At 44.7% G+C, this 20,082-nt stretch overlaps 1 protein-coding gene, 1 long non-coding RNA gene and 1 other non-coding gene across 7 annotated transcripts; 2 read left to right on the top strand and 1 right to left on the bottom strand.

Moving 5' to 3' along the window:
- The first annotated feature begins 474 nt into the window (after positions 1-474).
- Positions 475-547, top strand: TRNAR-CCU (transfer RNA arginine (anticodon CCU)). Its single transcript has one exon. It is a non-coding gene; the product is annotated as a tRNA-Arg (tRNA).
- Positions 548-3,724: 3,177 nt separating this feature from the next.
- Positions 3,725-12,242, bottom strand: LOC137215881 (uncharacterized). 4 transcript variants are annotated; one of them, XR_010939466.1, is made up of 4 exons: positions 12,113-12,242; positions 9,460-9,609; positions 4,826-4,981; positions 3,725-3,965 (listed from the first exon to the last, which is right to left on the bottom strand). It is a non-coding gene; the product is annotated as an uncharacterized lncRNA (long non-coding RNA). The 4 variants fall into 4 exon arrangements; XR_010939467.1 differs by lacking the exon at positions 12,113-12,242 and adding an exon at positions 11,194-11,936; XR_010939469.1 differs by lacking the exon at positions 12,113-12,242 and adding an exon at positions 11,331-11,936.
- CDKN2AIP (CDKN2A interacting protein) lies at positions 11,920-15,645 on the top strand. 2 transcript variants are annotated; one of them, XM_067721423.1, is made up of 3 exons: positions 11,920-12,360; positions 12,798-12,897; positions 13,520-13,658. In XM_067721423.1, exons 1-3 carry the CDS (start codon positions 12,089-12,091, stop codon positions 13,526-13,528), a joined length of 381 nt encoding a protein of 126 aa, XP_067577524.1. In that variant the 5' UTR covers positions 11,920-12,088; the 3' UTR covers positions 13,529-13,658. The 2 variants fall into 2 exon arrangements, with proteins under 2 accessions (XP_067577524.1, XP_067577523.1); XM_067721422.1 differs by having other exon boundaries at positions 11,938-12,360; positions 12,798-12,928; positions 13,520-15,645.
- Positions 15,646-20,082: the final 4,437 nt, after the last annotated feature.

The raw sequence follows: 20,082 nt of genomic DNA, 5'->3' as shown, positions 1-20,082 counted from the left end.
TTGGAGGCTCCATTTGGGGGCCTGACCTGACCTGGCCTGGTTCCTTGTCTCCTGCTTGGCATATTTACCAAGTTTTCCATATCTTAAAATCTAGTTCTGGGCTTCCCTGGTGGCACAGTGGTTGAGAGTCCGCCTGCTGTTGTAGGGGACGCGGGTTCGTGCCCCGGTCCGGGAGGATCCCACATGCCGCGGAGCGGCTGGGGCCGTGAGCCGTGGCCGCTGAGCCTGCGCGTCCGGAGCCTGTGCTCCACAACAGGAGAGGCCGCAACAGAGGCCCGCGAACCGCAAAAAAAAAAAAAAAAAAAAAAAAAAAATCTAGTTCTGCTGCAAATAGCTGGGCTCTCTGGCTTAAGCCCAAGAAAGCCTCTCACCCACCCACACAGCTGCTCAGTGACCTACATGCACCCGAGTTTTAGATGCCGGAGAGGGAAGGAGTTAGTTGGAAGTCTGTGTTAATCAGTCTCTCCCGGGACTTTCCTGGTGGTCTAGTGGGTAAGACTCTGCGCTCCTAACGCAGGGGGCCCAGGTTCGATCCCTGGTTGGGGAACGAGATCCCACATGCATGCTGCAACTGAAAAGACCACATGCCGCAACTGAGAAGTCCATATGCTGCAACTAAGACCTGGCGCAACCAAAATAAATAAATTAAAAAAAATAAATCTTAAAAAAAAAATCAGTCTCTCCCAATGCAACAGAGGTGAAGTGCCAAGGGCATTTAGCCCTTTTTCGTTGTTCACATCTCGATTAAAGTAGTTGCCACTTTCATAAATAGTGATAATATTTCCTGAGGGCTTCTCAGTAGCGTGGCATTATATTCAATCCACCCGGGACCTTTCGCAGCATAGAGGATGTGAAATTTCTGGTCTCGATGAGCATATAATAAAAAGCAAGACATGGCAACTAATAGCAACTATTTATGGAGTGCAGATAGAGGCAGAAGGGCATATGTGCATAAGAGAAATTAATTCAATGCTTGCAAAGGAAGACGATTGTGTCAGGAAAACGTGCCTACTTGGTGTAAAAAGGCCACTGCGGTCCCGGCATTGAGCCACGCTCACCCTGCAAGCCTTGGTGCTTCGTGTATTTATGTCTTTCGTTACCTTCATGATTGCAGGGAGCCAGTCCGCTGCCTGCCATCATTCTCCCCTTTATAGAATAGCCATGGGCGGTACAGTGTCGCTCAAGGTCATGGGCTCAAGACTGGGCTGGGTCTGGAGGGAGACGGTCATCACCCCCATAGCTGCTTGGCAGCGTTTGTGAGGTTAATTAGCAGCACAGGTGTCCAGCTTCATTGGCACGACACCTGGCTTCCTCGTCCCCAACCTCAAAGGAAAATGCCTGAGCTGGCTGGGCCTCAGGACTCTTAATTTCTATTACTTTTGAAGCACCATGAAAGAACACGGAAAAGAAGCTTAAACTCATTCTAATGACAATAACCCACCTATAACCATCACAATAACAGCAGGAACTCTGCTCCGTACAAGCAGGCCATCGGGCGAGGCCTCTCGGAAACACTGAGAAATGCTTCTGCTGTTGTGTTCACCTCTCTTCCCTTCACTCAGATAATTCCTCTTGCCCCAGATGGAAGCCCCAGCTTGCTTGAAGCTCCCTGAAACTTCTTCCTCCCCTCCCCTCCTTTTCACCCTCCTGGAAGGGACACATTAAATTACCACGGCCCTTCTTTCATCTGCAAGCTTGACCACCACTGAGGGAAGCAGCCCTAAGGCTGGGGTGGAGAAAGGCGTGATCCATACCATAACTTTCTGGGCTTCACTTTACTGACTGTCCCCACCCAGTCCCAACCTAAAAGGATGGAGAAGGAGAGAGGGGTAAAGGCAGGATCCTACGTGTGGCAGCTTGAAAACGTGGCCCCCAGTTCTCTGATACTCCTTCTATCACTAGGTGGCATCTCTGTCCTCTGCTCTCGAACCTGAGCCTGGCAACGATTTAACCAATAGAATACAGTGGATGCAAGATAATCACTGTGTCAGTTTGGGGCCCAGGCCTTAAGAAACTGGTAACTTCCACTTCTTGTCTCTTGGGAACCAGCCAGCAGACTGGTTGAGAAAGGCCAAGCCGATGGTAGAGAGGCCCGTGGGGACAGGAACCAAGCCCCCAAGCTCTCAACCAACAGCCAACGCCAACTCTCCAGCTATGTGCGAAAGCCATCTTGTAAGTGGATCCTCAGCCCCCTGACGTGCCCCAGCTGATACCTCGTGTAGCCGAGATGAGGCTTCTCCCATGCCCTCATTCCTGTCCAAATTGCAGAGCTGATCTGCCGCATCAGTTTTTCAGACAGCAGTAAATAACTGGAGCTCCAGGGTTCCAGCCTTCTTTGGGGGAGCCCAGGGAGGGATGCTGACCCTCCCCAAGCCCTCCCCAAGTGGCCCCCGGGTCTGCCTCTCACACGAGGATTAGGGGTCTGTGAAATGGGGTCCCAACTGCTAGCCCAGCACTGAACACCCTTCACACACTTTCCAACCCTCTCTCCCCTACAAGCCCCGCGGCATGTAGGGGACACATGTATCCTCTGAGCTTGGGAACCTATCCATTACTCAAGAGCCTTAGCAAAGGTCCTTCTAACGGTAAAAATAAATGCGGATCAAGAACTCAACACCTGGGCTTCCCTGGTGGTGCAGTGGTTAAGAATCCACCTGCCAATGCAGGGGACACGGGTTCAAGCCCTGGTCTGGGAAGATCCCATATGACGCGGAGCAACTAAGCCCGCGAGCCACAACTACTGAGCCCGCGAGCCACAGCTACTTAAGCCCGCGCACCTAGAGCCCGTGCTCCGCAACAAGAGAAGCCACCGCAATGAGAAGCCTGTGCACCGTAACCAAGAGTAGGCCCCACTCGCCACAACTAGAGAAAGCCTTCGTGCAGCAAAGAAGACCCAACGCAGACAAAAATAAATAAAATAAATTAAAAAACAAAAAAACTCGTCACCTTGTCCAGCAGGCCCAAGTCTTTACCCCCTGCTGGAGTGGGGCCTTTTGTGGACTCCCTTCCACAGGTCTGCAGAGTGCTGCGCGCAAGTGGATCCCAGAAAGGGGGAGCGGATGGGGGGGGGCAGGTCTAGGAGGGGTGGGGCCTGGGAGGGCGGAGCCTGGGAGGAAGCCCAAGGGAGGTAAGTCTCAGGAGCCAAGGGGGGACCCAAGGGGAGAAGGAGATACGGGTGATCAGTATCAAACAAAAACTAAACATAAACTAAGTCAGGGTGGATTTGAGTAAATAGGAGGGAGGAAGTCGAGGCCGTGCTCACAGCCAAATCCATCCCGCTTGTTGAGAAGGGGAAGCAAGCAATGGGCAATATGTAGCTAAAGGGGCAGTGGAGGGCCGATAGGAACCCCTTGTTTCTAGCGTGGTTTGGTTTTGAAGAGGGAAATTGCTAAGCAAGTTTATTCAAGAGAGCAGACCAGGGGAAGAGTTGACTGCTAAGGCCTGGCTGCTCCCTGGGGAGGTGCAAGGGGGTGGTACCAGAACTCAAAATGTAGGGGAAGCCCATCGGCGGTGCCGGAGAGCAACGCGGAGATGCTGGGGCCCGAGGGCCTAACCAAGGGGGAAGGGCGTGCACGAGCCCACTCGGCTCTTTCCGTACAGGAGGGGCTGCGGGCCAGGAGCTGGAAGGGTGGAGTCCGGCGCCGGCCTTGACGTTGCGTTTGCACGGTCTGACGGCGATGGTCTTTTACAGACCAATAAAAATAGCATTTTCCAAGTAAAAACATAATTTCTAAATATGCTTTTATTCCTTCTTTATAGAAGAGGGAGAAAACCGCGACTGTCCACACTGAAAATGGCTTTGGGAGGAGGGTTGGCCTCACTCTTCTTCGGAGTCACCTCTGCATGTTGCCCACTTCGGACCCGCCATCCCGGCTCCTCGAGCGCCACCCAGTGGCCTCAGGGAGGAACATCCCGCGAGCTCAGCGCGGCTCGGGCTAAAACAGCCCTTTACGAAGGCGTTTTTCCTGCCAAAGAAAACCGCCGTGTGTCACAACTACTGGAAAAGCAATCCTGAGAAACAAAGCCCTGATTTTTTTTATAGCAGCAGTGGAAACCGGACCCCACTTCCTTCCTCCAGGATTAGGGCCTCATTGATGCTGGTGGAATCGGTCATTTTGTTTCGCCATCCGTACTCAGAGAGTGAGAGAGGAGAATTACTTTCGCTCTCCCAGAGATCTTATCAAAGGTTTTTCTGTTCGGATTACCAAACTGTTACAAAGAACTCTCTTATAGATGTTTCTCTGACTTTTCTTTTTTTCTTTAAGGTTTTGTTTTTTAATAACATTGAGCCAGAATTTCCCTTACCTGCGTGGTTGACAGCAAGTGGGTTTGGGGGCGTGTAGTGGGTGACACTTGAGTGTCTTTCTGTGCCCTCCTGTAGGGGAAACAGCGTCCCTGTTCTCCACCAAGGCACCTTGACTTCTAGCTGGGGTGACCAAGTGGATCTATACAGTGAGTGCTATGAAATGAATTCAATTTCTCATAAAGGAATTCAGGAGAAACCACTTCAAAATAAAGGTTTAGCCAAATTCAAAACTGAAAAGTCCATAACCAATTATTATGCAAAGTAGGATGGAGGGGGCAGTCCCTTCCAGGTGGTTCCCAGCACCACCTGAATAGCTGTGAGTAATTGAGTTATTTACCCCTTTAAGGCTTGATGTCCCCTGCAAAATGGTGATGACAGTAATACCAACTTCGTAGGATTATTGTGAGTTTTAATGAGATAATATATAGCTAATGGTTATGAATTTTACTCTAAAACAAGTAGCAAAAATTAAAAAAATGCCACATTTTGAAGTTTCTAAGTCATATTAAGTCAACTTGCCTGTGTGATGAGAAATTCAATCTCTGTCATGTTTGGGTCTCCTCCCATCTCTAGGGTCACACGAGAACTGCTGGCGTTATCTGTAGTGTCCAAAAAACCAAAGTTGGGCCTCCAGCCCTTGTTGACTCACGTGGCATTCCCGCACTGAGATGGAGCCTGGCACAAAGTAGTTGCTCAATAAATATCATTGTAATAAGTCTAAAACTCAGTCTATAAAATGAAAATCAAGAGGCTACAGTTAATCTGATCGAAATCATCTAGACTCTGATGAATACTTTTTCCGTGTCCATGGTTCAGGAATAGGTCTGGAAACTTCTTCCCTGGTGCCCTAAAGCAGAGATCCCGGAGAGCCTTCCCAAGATGGTTTAGTTGGGAGATTTCCTGATCCCTTAATGGTCTAGCTCATAGTTGACCCCTGTGCCCAGAACCATAACAAATTTTGAATTTTGTACATTCGATGTGCAAAAGACACATTGGACCACTGAACTCAACAAAAATAACTACTTCGGTCAAAGGTCTAGTGACCTTGGGATATCTTTAGCAGATGCATATGACCCAGCTACTGAGCCTCAGGAATGCAAGGGACTAGCTCACCCGGTGCTCCCAGTTTAAGGACGCTGCCTACCTCGGTCTCTCCAACACAAAAAAACTTCCATCACTACGAAAGTCTGGCCTTCCTCACATCGTCCTCACTTCATCACGGGCTTGGTCAAGCCCAGGAAGGCAAAAGTCGGTGAGAGACCCACCCTTTTCCTGCTAGACTCCTGGAAAGACCCCTGTGTTGTTACCACACTCTGAATACATCCTGATGTCTGGTCTATCAATCCCATTTCCTATTTTGTTTCTGTTCTTTGGCTTTAATTCAGGAGCCTCTGAGCACATCTTACTGAGATCACACTCTGACTTAGTAAAATAGTGCCCACTGTGTTGCTGGTTTACTTCATTGCGCTCAAGTAAGCTCAGGTAGGGGGCTTCACGTGCAGACCTTCACAGCGATGGGGGAAGAGCCTCGAGGAGATGGAAGGACGGGGCTCCGGGAGGCACCGGGCTGGTGGGAGGTTTGGAACAGGGCGGTGCTTTGTGGGTCTGACTCTAGTGCCCACCGAGACGTGACTCAGCCACATTCCCCATCTCTGCTTCTGCTTGGGGGGCTTCTCCCTTCTTCTCCTGCTACCAGGCAGCCCCTGCACTCTGATCTGCACGCCATTTTCTATGCCATAAATTCAGCTCCATGATCATGTGTTCCGCCTGTTTTGAAACTTCAGCCCCCTAGTGGTCCAGCGTGGCCTTCCTACCTCACAACCTCCCCTTGTGCAGTCTCTCAGCTTCAGATTCTACTGATAGCAGCCTACCTCGCATATTTCAGAAAGGGGATGTGATGGGCATTGGCAGGGCCTTCTGTGTCAGGCTCCCCTCCCAGGCCAATGGTTAGCCTATCATACAGTGCTGAATAAGACCACCATGTGCGAGGACTAGCCTGGGTCTGCATAGGTAGAGCTGTGTTTTGGAAGAGAACAGTGAGCACGGGGAATGCTGTGATTGACGAGTCTAGGACAGCAGCCAGGGACATGGTACCATGTGATCTGCCCCTTTCCTCTGCCTGTCTGCATTCGGTTATGTTCATACGTTCATCTGGTCTACTCAGGATCATCAGTGACCTCCCGACTGTTAAACCCAATGGTCAGTGCTCAGGCCTCATTCTCCTTGACCCACCAGCAGCATCAGACCCAGTTCTTTCTGTCTTCCTTGAACGTTGTCTTCCCTTGGCTTCCGGGACACCGCATTTGCCTACTTTCACCTCTACTCCTTTCTCAGTTCCCTTTGCTGTGCGCCTCTCTAAGCTTCAGGGAAGGTGGAATCTCAGAGAAGCAGGTCATTCTTCACGGAGGTCCAGGGAGGGGGGCTCCTAGGCACGGCTTGCTGGCCTGGAATTTTTAGGTCTAATCACAAACCTGTGGGACCACCTGTCAAAAGGCAATTATTTCTGTGTCAGTATTATCCCAGCCACATTATAATCTGATTTTATTTTATTTTGCGGTACACGGGCCTCTCACTGTTGTGGCCTCTCCCGTTGCAGAGCACAGGCTCCGGACGCGCAGGCTCAGCGGCCATGGCTCACGGGCCCAGCCGCTCCGCGGCATGTGGGATCTTCCCGGACCGGGGCACGAACCCGTGTCCCCTGCATCGGCAAGCGGACTCTCAACCACTGCGCCACCAGGGAAGCCCTATTCCTGTTTTAAAATTAAGAAAACAGGGACTTCCCTGGCATCCAGTGGTTAAGACTTCGCCTTCCACTGCAGGGGGTGTGGGTTCAATCCCTGGTCGGGGAGCTAAATTCCCACATGCCTCAGGGCCAAAAAAACAAAACATAAAACAGAAGCAGTATTGTAACAAATTCAATAAACACTTAAAAAAAAAAAAAAAGGTCCACATCAAGAAAACCTTAAAAAAAAAAAAATACTTGCAGAGGTTAAACAATTTGCCCATGGCCGCAGTGGTGATATATAATGGAGCCGGAATTCAACCCCAGGAATCTCTGACTCCCAAACGGTTGTTCTTAACCACTAAGTTAGGCGATGTTCTGTCCTCTCCTTTGGCTCCCTCAATCCCTCCAGGAATGTAACTTTCTACTTCCTCTCCTGCCCACAGTTTCAAGGCAATCACACATTCATGCATTGGAGCCCTGGGCACAATGAAACACACGTTTCAATGCTTCCTGTTCTAGTTTTCAAATTGCCCAATAATTAAGTGGATTACTGCTGTCATATCTTAGTGCCTGGACTGAACAAGGGTTGGTTCAGTTCCTATTTCTTTTGCAGCCACTACACCTTGTGAGTTAATCAAAATTTATTACACTTCACCAAGGAGCAATATGTGACACAGGACAGCGTCCTAGACCACAAGTCAACAGACTGACTATTTTCCTTGTTTCTCATTCTTGCTTTTCCATTAACCAGCTGTTTGACCTTGGGCAATCACTGAACCACTCTGACCCTCAGTTGCCTCATCTATAAAATAAACACAGTCTTAAGGTCCCCTTCCAGTGCGAACTGTCCATGATTCTGAAGAGTGAGGATCAAGTTTATTATTTTATGGGAACTTGAACTGTGCTTCTTCAAGTACCAACTCTTGTCTGAGCTCTACCTGTATCTCACTCCTAGATTTAAATCTAGGGCTAAGCATAAGCGAAACTTTCACAAAAGGATGGGAAAGTACAGATAATAATAACTTCATCTTATTGGTATTTGGAGGAACATGACTAAAAAGATGGAATTGTTTTCAGGAAGGATCTATATAATATTCTGTAAGGAAATATAGTAATTGTTATAAAAAGATTTTATCATGTTGGCTAAGATGTGGAGGAAAGGAAGTCCTCTGATAAGAGGGCTTCCCACAGGAGAATTATCTTGTGCCATTTGAAACTCATTACTATCATCCTTTCTTTAAAATCTTTTCTGGCATTTGGCGATCTTACTGTGCATATGGCTGTGACTCCCACTTTTTTGAGTGTAAATTCTTTATTTACTGATTTTGTTATTTCTCTTACATGATATTGACCCTGCTCAGATGTTTTATTATTCTTAGGGGGGATGCATGACTCAGACCTGTACAATCAGAATATTTCATATCCCTGGCTACACTGTTTATTTGAGGGATAAATACGTGACTCAACAGAACCAATGGATTCCCAACAGAACCTCAGGACAATGACAGAAACTATCAGGAAAGATAAGCTCCCTTTTCAAAGCAGTTGCTGAGATATGGAGTATGTATATGCTATGGGCTGCTGGAACCACCTTGCCATTATGTAAGAAGAGCTTATCTGAGATTGAGGCGAACGCAGAGAAAGCAAAGTCTAGAGATGCAGAGAAACAGGATTCCCGATTATATTGTTTGAGTACCTGGATCCCCAAAGTCTACCCCTGGATTATCAGTAATATAGCCAATAAATTCCCTTTCTTTTTTATTTTTAAGCAGAAGCCATTTAAAATCATAATTTGTTTGTCGCTTGCAACTGAAATTAATCAACCTAGAATTTGTGAACCTGTACAGAAAGCCCATGGTTCCGTACTTCTTCACATCAGTAGATGCCCAAGGGATCTTTCTAAAATTGAGCCTACTGCTTGCCACAGGAAAAGAAGGTAGAGTGTTATCATATCTTATCTGACTTTCATTTTATATGCTGATTGTTAGACACTAACCCCCATGAAAGATGTAACTTCACAATCCTATTTAATTCTCACAGCAGCAAGCACATTTATTAACATTTATTAATGTTAAGGCTTAATGTAAAAACAAAATGGCACAAATCCTGCAGGTAAGTAGGGACCATGGTGGCTGGGAGCAATTCAGCATTCTTCTCTTTCTCTCTCCTTGTGGAACTTTTTGGATCCCTCTAAGGTCTGTGAGAGACAAGGGGTGTGTGTGTGTGTGTGTTGGGGGAGGAGGAGGGAGTTGTATAGTTAATTACTAGAGCTATAAAAGGCCTTCTCTAAGTTCATTTCTTCTCTTATAAAGGCCAACCCACGCTGGGCACTAGTGGGCTGTCTTCTCCCAAAGGTCCCCGCAGAGCCAACACGTCCTCCTCCCTGCTCAGCCCCACCCTCATTGGTTTTCAAAGGTTCCCTTCTCACCTTTTCTCTCTGAATTCTCCCTCCCTCCAGTCTGAGAATTTGTCTGCATATGGTGAGAAGGCTTTTTTTTTTTCCTAGTAGAATATATGCTATCATTCTTAACTTTGTGGTCCGTGGTCTATTCCCCGAATCTTCATATGCCAAGTCAACCTTTTAAGAAAGAAAAGAAAAAAAAAAAAGACATGCATCTTTTCAGTAAAGCTTTTGCAAATAACAAATACTCCAGCTTTCAGACCGTAATGTTTTTATTATAACTTTAACAATTAATTTTGAAATCCAGGCTCTATTTGCACCCCCTTCAAGGCAATGAAGCCCATGGGTGGAAGGCTACAGGGCAAAAAGAAAAACAGTGAGAAAATTCTTGGATTAAAATGTACAAATATCATCTAGGTACGTAATCTTAGATTCTTTTACTTGCGACCTCCCCCTTCTCTCGCCAAAGAATTCATGAAAGGAAAAACCATGAAGTTTCTCCAGTCTTTTAAAGTGCCAGGTTTAGGACATGGAAGCAATCTAAGGGTCCATCGACAGATGAATGAATAAAGAAGATGTGGTACATATATACAATGGAATATTACTCAGCCATAAAAAGGAATGAAATTGAGTTATTTGTAGTGAGGTGGATGGACCTAGAGTCTGTCCTACAGAGTGAAGTAAGTCAGAAAGAGAAAAACGAATGCCATATGCTAACACATATATATGGAATCTAAAAAAAAAGGTTTTGAAAAACCTAGGGGCAGGACAGGAATAAAGACACAGATGTAGAGAATGGACTTGAGGACACGGGGACGGGGAAGGGTAAGCTGGGACGAAGTGAGAGAGTGGCATGGACATATATACACTACCAAATGTAAAAGAGATAGCTAGTGGGAAGCAGCCACATAGCACAGGGAGATCAGCTCGGTGCTCTGTGACCACCTAGAGGGGTGGGATAGGGAGGGTGGGAGGGAGATGCAAGAGGGAGGGGATATGGGGATATATGTATATGTATAGCTGATTCACTTTGTTATACAGCAGAAACTAACACAACATTGTAAAGCAATTATACTTCAATAAAGATGTTAAAAAATAAATAAAGTGCCAGGTTTCCACTTCTTTTCACCCCTCTAAAGTTTCGGGGGAAAAGAGGAAAGAAGAGCAAAACTAGAAGCAAAATCGTAAGCTTAAAAAATTTCTGTGCCTGTTTTTATGCACTTTCATTGGGCACGACAGGAAAATGGGCTCTACTATTTTCACACAATAGTTGAATTTTGCTTGTTCCAGCATGTATATAAATTACCTGGCTTTTTGTTAATCCCATCTAAGTGACCATTCCTTTTTTACCTTGTTTGATTATTCTGATTTATTTTAAAATCACAATCCACATTTAGTGAGAGGAAAATTTCTTTTTATTTCGTAGTTTATCATTCTTGTCACTTATATAAGTGACAAGAATGATAAATTATAAGTATCACTTATTTTATTATTAAATTTTATTAATCATAAAATACCCAAATACCTAATATTGGAAACAACAATAAGCAAGCCAGCAGCTATGCTTTAAGTCTGGACATTCTAAAATGGAAAAAATGCAAAGAAAAATATAGCTCTAAGAGGGGAAGTTTAGGGGCGTGGAGACAAATGCACTTTTCCAAGCCGCCTCCTGGGTATCCGTCCAGCTAGGGGTTACAGTTTGTTAATTTAAGGAAATAAGACGGAGACCGAAGGTACTGGCGCAGCGTTTATGTTACTGACCAAATATCCACCCTAGAGGAAGCAGTACTGCCCGGGTTGAACTGCGGAAACCAAACCCAAGTCTGCGGGGTCAGAAGTAGTTTCAAAGGCTGGGCTCCACATGGCAACATCTAACTGGATTAAACGTTATCATTTACCTTTATTATTAGTATAATACTTTTAAGCTAATATACACCTGCACATTCCTAAATGCCCCGAGACTGGACGGCCTCAGAATGCCTCGCTTGTCTACATTCGATTTTCCGCATAATCAGAAAAAATGGAGGCGAGCTTTGTCTACTTTGGCCCCGCTCGAAACCAGCGTCCTCGGGCCGAGGCGCCCAGACCTCGCGGCCGGATGGCGGCTCGAGTCCGCGGGGACGCGCGCGGCACGCGAGGACTCGGCCTGCCCCACCCGGCCGCCCCGGAGCCCGCTGTCTTCCGCCAACACCCGGAGCAGCGGGCCCGGCGCGGGAGCGCGTGGCGTCACAAAGCCCAGTCGGAACGCTGGGGCCGGCGCCGAAGCCGAGGGCGCCCGGGGCGAACCCACTAGCGGCCCTCCCTGGCGGAACGGCAGGCGCGCGACCCCTTCATCTCGCCCCGCCTCCCCTACCCCCGCCGCAAGGGCCGCAGCGCCGCGGCGGCTCGGGCGCCGCAAAGCGTCCTGGGAGAGCCGGCTCGCACCGGAAGGACGCGCGGGCGCTCGGCGGCAGCGAGGTTATAAAAGGGAAGGAGCCGGCGGCGGGCGGAAGTGGGCGGTTCAGCTGCTCCCGGCGCTGTTGTTGGTGTTTGCGCTTCTCGAGGGGCGTTCTGTGGTGGGCCGCCGGTGCAGGCCGCAGTGACAGGGCCGCTCGCCCCGCAACTCCTAGCCTCGGCGCAGCGTCCGATCGCGACTTCCGCGACCCGCAGGCCCAACATGGCGCAGGAGGTGTCGGAGTACCTGAGCCAGAACCCGCGGGTGGCCGCCTGGGTGGAGACGCTGCGCTCCGACGGCGAGACCGACAAACACTGGCGCCACCGCCGCGAGTTCCTGCTCCGCAACGCCGGGGACCTGGCCCCCGCCGGCGGCGCTGCCTCCGCTCACCCGGAGGAGGCCGCCGACGCCGAGAGCGGGACCCGCAGTCGGCAGCTGCAGCAGCTCATCTCCTTTTCCATGGCCTGGGCCAACCACGTCTTCCTCGGGTGCCGGTGAGTGAGCCGGCGTCCCTGAGCTGCTCTCGCGGTTTTGTCCGGAGCTTTCGGCGGAAGGGGAAGTGGTGGAAGCGCGGGAATCCGCGGGACAGGCTGCCCTCTAAGGGCGAGAAGGGCGTCTCTGCCATGGTTACCAGTCTGGAGGTGCCCCCGTTGGGTGGGGAGCTGGCGGTGGAGTTGTTTGTTGGCGATGAGCTCACAACGCTCTTGGGGGAGAGGGGCACTGAATCTAAATTAGGTTTGTAAGAAGGGATCCCGCCTCCCAGACCCCGGGCGTTTGTTTACGGCGTTCCAGGAAACAGAATGTTCCTGGCGGTTGATTCCGTTTCTTGATTACAACCAGGAAATGCAGTTCCTGTGGCCTGTTTTCGTACCCCAGAGGTGGCAGCTTAGCAAAAACACTTACTAAAGTGTCTTTCCCTTCGTTTTTTCAGGTACCCTCAAAAAGTTATGGATAAAATACTTAGTATGGCTGAAGGCATCAAAGTGACAGATGCTCCAATCCATACAACAAGAGACGAACTGGTTGCCAAGGTGAAGAAAAGAGGGATATCGAGTAGCAATGGTTAGCAGATCATAGATGTGAACATACATAGGAGTTTAGAACTTAAATTTGATGTTATTAGGAATTATCGTTATTACTAAGTTTTTAACAAGTTAGAATTTATATGTTATTAATCAAATTGGAATGTTAAACTTAAATTATGTGTCTCTGTGTTTTAGGCTTTGAATTTGATAGTTTCCTTTGACCTCTGTGAGATTTTGAAGTGTGAAATGTTGTCTATGCTGTTGATTTTTTAATATTAGAAATTATTGAGGGGACTTCCCTGGCGGTCCAGTGATTAAGACACCGCGCTTCCACTGCAGGGGGCACGGGTTGGAGCCCTAGTCAGGGAACTAAGACCCACATGCCCTGCGGGGCGGCCAAAAAACAGAAAAAATATAACAAAAAAATTTTTTTAATGAAGAGATTATTGGTGTTATTCAGCGCTGTTTTAAGAAATTAATGAAGTTATTCCACACTTTTTAAAGGATCTACAAATCCTGAAATGTTTTCATCTTGTGCCTTTATTTTAATATGAGTATCTGTCTTGTAAATCTTCAGCTGATACGTATGAGGTAGGCTTAGTCACATACTTGTTTTCGTTTTTTTCAGAAGGGGTAGAAGAGCCAACAAAAAAACGAGCCATAGAAGGAAAAAACAGTTCTGCAGTTGAGCAAAAAGATCATGTGAAAATTCCTGCCAAAACAGAGCGTGCATTAGCTTCGCAGGAAAGTAGTTCAGCGTGTTCGGGATCAACTACCAAGTCAGAGAGTAGTGGGAACTCAGCTCGGAGCTCTGGCACCCTGAGTCAGAATAGCTCCACAAGTGATGGAGAGCGCTCTGTTTCCAGCCAAAGCAGCAGCATTCCCTCTCAGGTAACAGCGGTAGGGTGTGGAAAAGCTTCTGAACCAGAAGCTCCAGATAAACATGGTTCAGCATCGTTGGTTTCTTCGTTGTTGAAATCCAGTGTGAATAGTCATGTGACCCAGTCTGCTGATTCCAGACAGCAAAGTGGATCCCCGAAAAAGAGTGCTTTGGAAGGCTCTGCAGTCTCAGCCTCTCAGAGCACCTCAGAGATTGAGGTGCCCTTGTTGGGCTCCTCAGGAAGCTCAGAAATAGAGTTGCCACTGTTGTCTTCTAAACCTAGTTCAGAGACAGCTTCAAGCGGGTTAACTTCCAAAGCTAGTTCAGAGGCAAGTGTTTCATCATCAGTTTCTAAAAACAGTTCCTCATCAGGCACATCTTTACTAACCCCCAAGAGCACCACCTCAGCAAACACGATGCTGACTTCCAAAAGCACTTCGCAGGTAGCTGCATCACTGTTAGCTTCCAAGAACAGCTCCCAGACCAGCGGCTCTTTGGTTTCCAAAAGCACTTCCATAGCAAGTGTGTCCCAGCTGGCTTCTAAGAGTAGCTCTCAGAGCAGCACGTCACAGCTGCCTTCTAAAAGTACTGCGCAGGCGAGCGAGAGTTCTGTCAGATTCTCTTGTTGCAAGTTAACCAATGAAGATGTGAAACAGAAGCAGCCTTTTTTCAATAGACTGTACAAAACGGTGGCATGGAAGTTGGTGGCCGTTGGTGGCTTTAGTCCCAGCGTGAATCACGGAGAGCTCCTAAACGCAGCTGTCGAGGCTCTGAAAGCAACGCTGGATGTGGTTTTCGTCCCGCTAAAGGAACTGGCAGATCTGCCTCAAAACAAGAGCTCTCAAGAAAGTATTGTTTGTGAACTGAGATGTAAGTCTGTGTATTTGGGCACTGGCTGTGGAAAAAGCAAAGAAAACGCAAAAGCAGTTGCATCAAGAGAAGCCTTGAAGTTATTTCTCAAGAAAAAGGTGGTGGTAAAGATATGTAAAAGGAAATACAGAGGCAGTGAAATTGAGGACTTAGTACTCCTCGATGAAGAGGCAAGGCCTGTCAACTTGCCTCCAGCATTAAAACATCCTCAAGAATTACTGTAATGTCCAAAATGTCACTGTGTACAATATCTGGTATTTGAAGAGAAAAACTGGCTTACTTTTGTATAATATGAAACACAGGCTTTCACAAATTTTGTATTGCTTTTTTCCAGTTTTGCAGAAAATTTACATTCTAGTTCTCTTCACACAGTGGAAGTTGTAAATAATTTGTGGATGACAGTATACGTTAAAAGGTTTATGCATTAGCAGCATACCAGTATGCTGTTTTATTTGCTGAAAAAAATACTGTCTTCTATTTTTAATGACACATTAGGTACGATGTGTAGTTCTGTAGTCTTAAAATTTTTGTACTACTTTGAATTTGGTGAAAATGTATTAAGTTGTCTACCATGCTTTTTTTTTTTCTAGCTGAATAAACCTTCACATCAAAGAAAAGGGGACCATAGTATTTGTCTGAAAGTCTGTGAAGCTTAAGGTTTTAAGAATGTTGCCTATAATGTTGAACATGTCTGTTAAAGAATAAAAGAGAAAATAGTTGCCTCAGACTATTTTTATGAGAAGCTGTAAGCATTTTTTAGATATAAAGCAGTGTTAAATACTTAAGGTTATTTTATTCTGAAGTTGTTTGAAATTCACCATGATTTTGACCTCTGCAGATTCTTTAAGTGGGTTAATTTATGTTTTGAGGTAAAGTACAATTTACACTTTTTCTTAAAGACGTAAATGTGGGTTTCTATATTAAGCATATTTTGTGACTACTACTATTAACAGATTGATTTGTTTAGATATTAAATGCTTTAAGCTATTTTACCTTTTCAAGAAGTTGTGGTTTTTTTTTCGCCCCCCCCCCCCCGCCCCCCGTAGTCAGAACCAATTCCTGCGATAGGCTTCCTGCGAATTCCTGTCACCTGTCACTAGTCGTCGTAAATTGCAACTAGGTAATTTTTCATAGCTGATAACACAGCTTTTTATGGGTAGACAAGTTAACAGTTTGCAAATCTAGAACTGGGTGGGTTTTTTGTTTACAAAACCTCGTAGAAGAACACTGGGCAGAATAAGAGAAGCCAAGCTCAGCTCTTTAATGAGCCTGTTGAGTTGAATTACATTTGTTGGTTAAGAAAGGAAATCCTGCTTCTGTGTCTTAGATGATTCGGACTGTATTATTCTTTGTGGCCTTTTTCTGGCTTTCTAGTTGCTGCACTTTGAGCAGTGATGGTGATAATGTACTGAGAAAAACCAGGAAATGGCCTTGTGTGTGGCAGTTGTATTGGAGTAGGAAAATTGGACATAAGTAGTAAAATGTAAGTCATGAAGTTATTTCTATTTTATATTCTAGAAATAATAGGGGATACTTTATATACCTGAATTGAAATAATCAATTGTTTTTATTTCACTAGGTAACTTTTAAAAAAGTTTATTTTTGAGCATGTTAAATTGGATACCAAAGTTTAAAGTCCATATTACGTAAATGGGGTTGCCTTTATATAATACATTGTGAGGAGAAATAACATGAGTGTTGTGAAAGCAGTTTTAATTACCTCAGTTTCCTCAGCCTTGGAATGTATATTTTGTGGGACAATGATTGCAAGAAAAGTAAGAATAAATTTCTGTAATGTATCTAATTAGGTGGTTTAGTAATTTCCTGAATTGGCTAAATTTCCTAAATTTCAAGTTAATATAAAAGTTACTGAAAATATTTTAAATTACAGTAAACTTCTTATATGGTAGAATTGCAGGAAGCTGCTTAATGTAAAAACAAACATTAATGTTTTCTATAACTATTAAAAGCTTATAATCAGAATTTAAAGAACCCTTGATTTAAGAGAAATGCATATTTTACAATTCTTCAAAATAGTGTCGTGCAGAAGAAAACAAGCTTTGGAATCTTGAGATAGAATCTTGGCTCTTCCTCTTTAAGTAGGCATTTAACCCTTTAACTTTAACTGGAAATTTAACCCTTTATCTGTAAAATAGAAGAGCTGCCTCAGCTGTGAGGATCAAAGTACATACCACAGTTGAGGAATTGCTTATATGTGTATTCTCATTTTCTCAGAACCTGATGAGTAACTATTGTCGTTTGGTCCATTTTTCAGATGAAACTGAAAAAGTAATTTGGTCAAAGATCAAATTCAAGCCCATACCTGATTCCAGAGTCCAAGCTCTTACTATGTTTTATTGCTTATTACCTTTCTCACTTCTCTAAATGATGACATTTCTGAAAATCCCCCTCAGACTGGTTTCCTACTAGTTTTAAGTGACCGCATCATTCCAAAGGCTCATTTCCTTGAACTGAGTCACAGAAGGAGGTCTAATGTTTGTACTGCTTCTCCTTAGTATCTGCATGTCTTGAATATTCTTGACTAGGGAATTATCCCATATGGGTGCAGTTGAAGTTTGTTAAAATAATTTGAAGTCAAGTTTACTGAATAGGATATTGAGAGGAAATACTGATTTTTCTTCTAAATCAGTGAGGTGAGATGATGACCTGAAACTAATTTTTCTTGATGGTGCTAAAATCCAGAATTTTTTTTTTTTTTAACGGTAAAGTTAGAGAGTTGACTTCAAAGAATGGTATTGTTATGAGTTTTTAACCCGAATTTTTGGGGCCTGCCACTGCTGCCATTGGCTGGGATGATTGTCATGAGGATATGTATAATTCCAAGGCTTTTGGTGTGTGTTATCAAAAGCATGCTCCATTTTAAATTAGGTAAAAAGGGGCCATCATTTTCCCTGCCAAGTACAGCTTTTCTTGGTACGGATTTCTCCTTCCTCTTTGGATTCCTGAGCGATGGCAGTGAGGAGGTAACCAAAGCAAGCAGCAACTGGGAACCAGGTCAGTCTTAAATTTGTGTTGTTACTAGTTGAAGGGGAATTTGTAGGCTTTGTCTTAAAAAATGGTGCTGAAGCCCTATATCGACTCACTGCCTAGACACTGGCAAATCTATGGGTATCTCTTTGAGCACGACTTTAAAAAAAAAAAATTTGTGTGGTTGATGATTAAAGAAATTCTTTGTAGCTTTCTACCGTTTAAACAAAAACAGATAAATTCAGGGTTGTCAAGCCATTAATGTTCCTACTCTCTGCAAAAAAAAATTAATAGAAATTTCAGTGAATGTAGCTTAGTTGCTATCCAGCTAGAACATTCCTTTTTCCTTTTCTTCCCTTATTACCAGCTTTACTCTATCCACTTTTCTATTCTGTTCTTTAGAAAGACTACTGAAGGAAGATCATTATCTAAAAATCCTAATTTTTAAAGTTCTCTTTATCTGTTCCTTTGTGGTTTATACAGCAAGAAAAGTAGTGTAGTTAAAGGACAAGGTCCCAAACAAAATGGACTAACTTGGAAGGGGGGGAGAAAGGTAATACTAAACAGGAAGGGTTAGATACAGGATATTCTTTTTAGTAAAAGCTAGAGATTTCATGTGCCAGTCCTTAACACAAAGCAAGCAAATACTTTTTGTGATCTTGAAACTCTCATGAGTAGAATCAGAATCCTCCTTGGAAGTCATTAGGAAAACCAAACTAACAGCATAAACAGTAAGTATATGGAGTAATAAACCTACTATGATATGAAGTGGAACTATTACACATAATGTACATAAAACTTGACGAGGAGTATAAAGACAAATGCACAAAAGGATAATCACCTAGTGTTTTCCTTACGACTGTTTTCATGTTTGTCAGTTTACCAGGGCTCGGACATGGAAATGATAAAACCCGAACTCTGAATATGTGATCAGTGGTTTTCAAACTTTCTTTTAGTCATATTTCTTCAAAGAAAAATGGAGCCCTGTGTGTGTAAAACAGCGAGGAGCAGACCTACTTTGAAAGAGGGCAGCCATACCGTGTCGATGAATTCCTCTACCTTCCTTTCTCAGTTCCTTGGCACCACCTTGGACTGGACAGAAGGGGGTTTAGCGACTATGAGGCCTGGTGTAGATGCCAGCTTCCTTCTGCAACTGGTATTAGAGTGATGTAAGGCAGAAAGTTACCAATTTACTAAATGGAATTAATCTGTTTTAAAGTAAAATGCCATATTAGAATTTGCAATTAGTAGGGACTCAGGTCAGGCTTAAGGGACCATCACGTAAATTAACATTTAGATAACACCAAAAATAGCTACCATTTCTTACTTTTTGTGAATTGTAATTGCAGAAGTCCATATATAAATTATTAAATGCCCACATAATGATTACCTAGGTCAAAAAACAAAATTGCAGTGCAAGGACTCGCCATGTGGGTAGCTGTCACTTATTGGGTGCCTATAATGTACTGATGCTTTATGTACGTCTTACCTAAGCCTCCTTACCCTTAGGTGGGTTGGTATTGTTGATCCTGTTTCACAAATGAGAAAACATGACCATTTTGACTTGTTTCTCTCAAATCACAGAACAAGTAAATGTTGACGTAGGGACTCATCCAGCGTTCTAATTTGGGGCACTGAATGTGGATGCCAATGAGACATGCTGGCCCATGATATTTGTTTATGTACTAGAAAATAGTGTAATCACACTTGGAAGAAAATTTGAGAAATTTTATTTAACAATTTAAATTAGGAAGTTTGTAAAGAAGTAAACTTTAAGGGAAGTTGCTCAAATATGGATCTGAAAAAATCGTTGGAAAATATTTTCTAGACATTATTTGTAGAATTTTAAAGGGACAATCTGCAGAGGCAGTGGTATAATCAGTGATGTAACCAATGGTTGAAACAAATTATGTACCTAATGAATCCTGTCTCATTACTCCACCATTTGTATATTATTACTTTCCTACACTAGCTGAGGAAAAAAAAAATGGTTCTCATGAAATAAAAACTCATAGAGGTCCACAGAGGCATCTCTAGTTTGTCATACCTGTGTGGACTGTCATGGATTACTTAACGAGGGAGTTACACACATGCCCAATAACCTGCAATTTGGAAACCAATATGGGATAAAGTATGTGCACCTCTGTCCTCGTTTTTCATTTCAAAATATTGAATGCGATTAACAAGAGAAATATGATAAAGGTAAAATAAGAATACTATTCTGAAAATACTCATTCCTTTACCTTGAAATTCACATTCTCTGGCAGTCATTCTGCCATTATGGCTCATATAGGGAAGGAGAGAAGGATAATGTGACTTTAGGGATGTCCACGCAGGGATAGCAAGGAAAGAAAAATGAACCATTCCAGCCCTAGCAGATTCTGCGGAGGGTAAGGCAGGGAAGCGGGCATTCCAGGCAAGTGGGTCCTGACCTCTCCTCGACAGCATGAACT

This window comes from Pseudorca crassidens, chromosome 21 (assembly GCF_039906515.1).
Source record: "Pseudorca crassidens isolate mPseCra1 chromosome 21, mPseCra1.hap1, whole genome shotgun sequence".
Taxonomy (NCBI): domain Eukaryota; kingdom Metazoa; phylum Chordata; class Mammalia; order Artiodactyla; family Delphinidae; genus Pseudorca; species Pseudorca crassidens.
This window is presented reverse-complemented; position numbering and strand designations above follow the sequence as displayed.

Coding starts and splice junctions, on each gene's coding strand:
- CDKN2AIP (XM_067721422.1), top strand. CDS start 12,089: ATGGCGCAGGAGGTGTCGGAGTACCTGAGCCAGAACCCGCGGGTGGCC. Junction 12,361..12,797: donor CACGTCTTCCTCGGGTGCCG/GTGAGTGAGCCG, acceptor TCGTTTTTTCAG/GTACCCTCAAAAAGTTATGG. Junction 12,929..13,519: donor AGGGATATCGAGTAGCAATG/GTTAGCAGATCA, acceptor CGTTTTTTTCAG/AAGGGGTAGAAGAGCCAACA.